Source organism: Austrofundulus limnaeus, unplaced genomic scaffold, assembly GCF_001266775.1.
Source record: "Austrofundulus limnaeus strain Quisiro unplaced genomic scaffold, Austrofundulus_limnaeus-1.0 Scaffold30, whole genome shotgun sequence".
NCBI classification, from domain to species: Eukaryota; Metazoa; Chordata; class Actinopteri; order Cyprinodontiformes; family Rivulidae; genus Austrofundulus; species Austrofundulus limnaeus.
The window spans coordinates 726,610-731,664 of NW_013952432.1; the positions used below are offsets into that span (position 1 = coordinate 726,610).

General features: G+C 39.3%; 1 protein-coding gene across 5 annotated transcripts in view; it reads right to left on the reverse strand.

Annotated features, from left to right (window-relative positions):
- The window catches only part of LOC106515527 (dipeptidyl aminopeptidase-like protein 6), a 251,853-nt gene that overhangs the window by 32,420 nt on the left and 214,378 nt on the right, over positions 1-5,055 (reverse strand). For all 5 annotated transcript variants that reach the window (XM_014005367.1, XM_014005368.1, XM_014005365.1 and 2 more), the window contains 2 exons: positions 2,072-2,166; positions 1,578-1,652 (listed from right to left, as the gene is read on the reverse strand). In XM_014005367.1, the coding sequence (XP_013860821.1) occupies positions 1,578-1,652; positions 2,072-2,166 (170 nt within the window). The remainder of the gene's footprint in view (positions 1-1,577; positions 1,653-2,071; positions 2,167-5,055) is intronic.

Genomic DNA, 5,055 nt, shown 5'->3' on the forward strand with positions numbered 1-5,055 from the left:
TTTATTTTATTTTATTTTATTTTATTTTTTTCACTGATGGTAGAGTGCCTACTCTTGATCGGGGAAGAGGTCCTGCCCCAAAAGGAGGAGTTTAGGTATCTCAGAGTCTTGTTCACAAATGAGGGAAGAATGGAGCGGGAGATCGACAGGCGGATTTGTGCTGTGTCTGCAGTGATGCGGGCGCTGTACCGATCTGTTGTGGAGCTGAGCCAAAAAAGCGAAGCTCTCAATTCACCAGTCAATCTACACTACTACCCTCATCTAGGGTTACGAGCTTCAGGTAGTGACCGAAAAAATGAGATCAGAGATACAAGCGGCCAAAATAAGTTTCCTCCGCAGGGTGTCACTGCTCCTCCACGTCGAGAGGAGCCAGTTGAGGTGGCTCAGGCATCTGGTTAGGATGCCTCCTGGATGCCTCCCTGGTGAGGTGTACATAGGAAAAAAATCGGCAAATCTTCTTGACCATTGCTAAACAGCTTATTTAGCTGCTTGTATTGACACTTTTTTTAAGTTTCTAGTACCCCCAGGAGCTGCCAATCAGGTGCCCGCTATAAGATTTATTGCCAAGAAGCATTGTTACAACAAAGAAAAAAATCTACAAAAAATGCTCTTACATTTTGTGCTAAGTTTATCTGCTAAAAAACAGTGTTCACCTTTTTTCTGTGAAATCATTATTTATACAGTATTCAAGTCTTTTACATAGTCTTGTAATTCTGTCTCTATTTCAAGTTATGTATTCAGTTCATAAACAGCTCACAAATCCCATCTAAGTTCCTATTTGAAATATTTGTAGTATGCAAACATAGTATTTAGCWYGAATTAGATTTATGCTGTATGTTAGAGAGATAAACCATGCATGAATGTGTGACTGTGTGCTGCTGAAGAGAGCACATAAGAAAAATAATAAAAGACTGTCATCTATCAAAGTGATGCGGTTTTGGATGGATAATAAAAGAAAACACGATCCCTACGACACGTTCTAGAGTGACATAATATCCTCATTTCATCTCAGGCAATAACACCAGATTATATTTCTGAAAACATCTTTCACAGACTAACAACAGGAACAAATTCTCCCCCCAGCATCCTGGTAAAGCAGATTAAAGTGAGAACACAAGCACCAGGTAGGTAAATGGCTCAATATATCTGATGCACCTATATTAGGAGCTGAGAAAAAAAAAAGCTTTGATTCATATCTCACAGCTTCCAGAGCTCACACAGTCATGGAGCAAGAACGGCACAGAAATGATAAATTCCCAGTCGATACTTCCTGTTCTCACCGTTGCCGTGCCGCAACCAACGCTGAGGGGGTTGTTTGTGCTTCTGCATCCACCTCCCTACCCCCACCCGCAGTTCCGCTCAGCTGTGCTAGCCCCCCGCCACTGCTGTTGACAAGCAACAGTGTGCGACAGGCCTTCACTTCACCGTGATTATTTTTCTCCTCCCTCCTATCTTTCCCCTGCCTCTGCTCCACTGCATGCTCCCCCCCACCCCCCTGCCTGTCTGTTTGAAGCCGCTGACATATTTGGCTGTCAGTTCGCTAATTCAAAACACAAGCAAACAAATGAGAAGCTCACCGGTGCAACGTTGTAGGCCAGCAGCACGTGCTTCATGTCAGGGGACACCTCATACTTGCTGGCTTTGTACATTTCCTGTGAGGAAAAGGCAGATTTGTTGGGGGGGAAAAAAGGACAAGATAAAATCTCTAACCATGTGTGGTGTTTTCATTAAAGTGGTCCTTAAATGTTTTACTTTGACGGATTGCTTGGCCTCATAAGTGAAGTGGGGTTGCATTGATCTTTGCGCTAGTGAGTGACAATTTGATGGCAGATATAATGTGTCGTCACAGAGGCTACAGCAGTTTTGATGCAACATTTACATTACCAAACACCAAGCAGGATTGAAGTTATGCAACATTTAATTAAATTGTGTAATTAATAAAAAATAAGGGGTGTAGAAGATTTGATTTGTCAATTCTAAAGTAAATCTTTTGTTTTATTTCTCGGTYATGTGACTGTCGAAGGAACAGAAATAAAAGTCAAATAAAAAGAAAAGGGGACGAGGGACTTACAAATTTCTTGTTATGCACYAAGATGGTTTGCTCATCAGTGTCAACGTTGTGTTTCACAACATCACCCTCTCGGTTACGGTACAGTAGCTCATTATCTGCAATGAAGKGGAAAAGGCAGAAACAAGAGAAGTGAGGGAAAAGTTTATAAAAGCATTAAATAAAAGAGAAATAATTAGGTAAGCATTTTTTTTTCAAACTGTTTGATCCAATTATGTCACCACCCARCTCCTCCAGGTGAACTCTGGTTTTCCAGAAACATAAAAAAAAAATCTACTTAAAGTAAAAGGTTGGTTCCGTCAGCTTACCTCTTGGTCATATTTGGTAGGTTAAAAGAACATATTTCTGTTTTTTTCATTAAAGTTTTGAAGCGATGGACCACTGAAGGAAAACCATAAAGCGAGCYGTTATTTGACAGATATACGTTCATACAGCTCCTCATCCATCAGGCCTTTATCAGGTTTAATATAAGTTATTAGTTTAATATGGCAACTGCCCCGTTTCACCTTCAGTCTATCTGTGCTCCTGGGTCGTATTGCTCCTATGATCCATAGGCACACGGACATCCACGCCATTTGTTGAGGTAATTAGAACCCAGAGATTGYTATGCACAGTGCTCTCTATCTGCTAGCATGTCTAATTGTCCATTAGAGGTGACAAAATTACCATCACAATGGCTTTAATGCAGAACGTGCTTGGGATTGCAGTTTCAGAGAGTTTTTGATAGGCATAGCCAAACTTCCTCTCGACTGCTTTTGTCTTAGTAAAAACCACGAACAAGGATGGGAAGCGGGGATAGTTCAGGGGGGATAAATATCGGGGCGCGGTTTGACATTATTTGAAGTCTACTTATGAAAAGAAGGTAGCTGCAAAGTTAGGACTTGAATGGGTGAAATAAATGGCAGCGGTCAGAGAAGTGGACTCGGCTTTGTTTTCGTGGTTGGGCTGCGACTTAAACCACATCTCTTTAAAGCAACTGTTTCATCTTTATCTCTGCAATTTACTGATCCTCTTCTTCTTCAACCACACGCCTCAAGACACCCAGAATATACCACAGATCTCTGCAATTCTTCCCATCACTGGCCTCACATAAGCTCCCCCTACTAAGCTCATCATTTTAGACCTTATCATCCCTCCTTCACCTTTTCRGCTTTATGTTTTCTCCTTTTTTTTTCAAAGACATATTCTCTCATACTACCTAAGGCATTGTGTCTTCTCTCCTTGTCTCTGTCTTCCTTGCCCTTTCTCTTCCCTTTCTTCTACCTTCACTCACTGTGCATCAGCCCAGGGCACTGTTTTCTACTCTGATCTATACCTTTTCAAAGCAGTGTGTCTTATTAATACAGCCTCCTGCTCTGCGTGCAGCCCTAACCCACCCTCACTACAGGGAGGCACAGCGAGCACCAGGCAGGAGGGGGCAGAAAGAGAGGCCCATACAGAGACCTGCTGGGATGTGAAAGAAAAAGYGAGGGAGAAACTCACAATGAGTTTGAATTACTTTTTTTTTGGAACAGTCATTTGCACGGAAAGCKGTTACCTGATGAATAATTTCAGACTAAACCAAAAACTGCATGACTTATCTGCTATCTTACATGGTAATTAAATTACATAAAAATAAAGWATAAAAACAWCAAAAAATAATCATAAAACWGTTTGAAAAATCAACTAATTCATTTTTAAACAGCTACTGTTTTTAGTTTTTTTTTTGATTAAAGTTCTCATCAGCAAAGCTTAAAGTGTGGACAAAAAATATCTCATCAACAGAGTGAAAAATAGTTAACACTAAAAACAGAGCTTGTTAGTAATTTACCACTTTAATCTTGAAGTGTAGCCTCCACATAAAGCCCCATTATGTGACTGTGATTGAAAAAGCTAGTTTCTGTAAGTTGTGTTGTTAGCCAAAAGGTGAGGGAGGTTGCAGTGTTAAGTTCTGGATAAAATGGGATTTTTTCTTGTCGGTTCCAGGTCATTTGTTCATGCCTGAGGCTGCAGATGACTAGTCGGATGGAAGTGACACAAGCTGTGGTAGAAAAAAAATAATGCTGTCTGAGCCTCTAATGTAACACAATTCAAACTTAAAAAAATAATAATGATAATAATATTTATAATTAAAAGTTATTGGTATAAAATTGTAAAACAAAATATCAAAACAATATTGYAATTAATAGTTCACCTTTTCATTTCATTATTTTCCCTCTAAAATTAATTTTCTCTTATAACCATTAGGACTCTTGAGCTCCTTGGGCAGGATCTTTGGAGACTGAAATCTATTTCTGACTTGATAAATGAGCAAACTAACAAATGAATGGCAGAGCAAATAAATGAGCAAAAAAAACCTCAAGTGTGAACTCACTGWCAGAACACAGAACCACCCACGGCACAGTCAACCTGCTTCTGGCCAGTTTTTACAGAGGAAGTCATTTATGTTTATCTGGRATGCCAATCACTGCAGCCTGCATGCTTCATTAATCTCTGACACTCCAGCTTCTCGTTTCTCTGTCAGAGTTGGAATACAACTTTGCTGATTTGTTTCGGGGTTTGTGGACTCAAAATATTAGAAATACTGATATTTTCCCTTCTCTTAGCTTTTGTTTACTTGGATTTTGCATACCTCAAAGCAAGTGTTCAATTACCAAACGTGTTGATTTGTCAATGAGTTCCATACTGGGATTATAAAGTGACGCCAAATTGTTAATTAATCAGACATGTAGCTTTGGATGAATCCATGAAATCCATGAAAAAGTAAATGTGAAAAACAAAACAAAAAAAACAGATAATGATTCCAATGATACACTTCAGTGAAATAATTGAAGAAAACAAACTTCCCTTCAGATTTWTCACATCAGCACCTTAAAACTAAAAATGTTTCTATCATTTACAGCAGAGAATCTGTTTCTGTTACTTACATATGTCTGTATTTCTGCATAAATATTGTATAACTTCAAAAATTCCTACTACTCTCACCCAAGTAAAAATAAATAAACAGG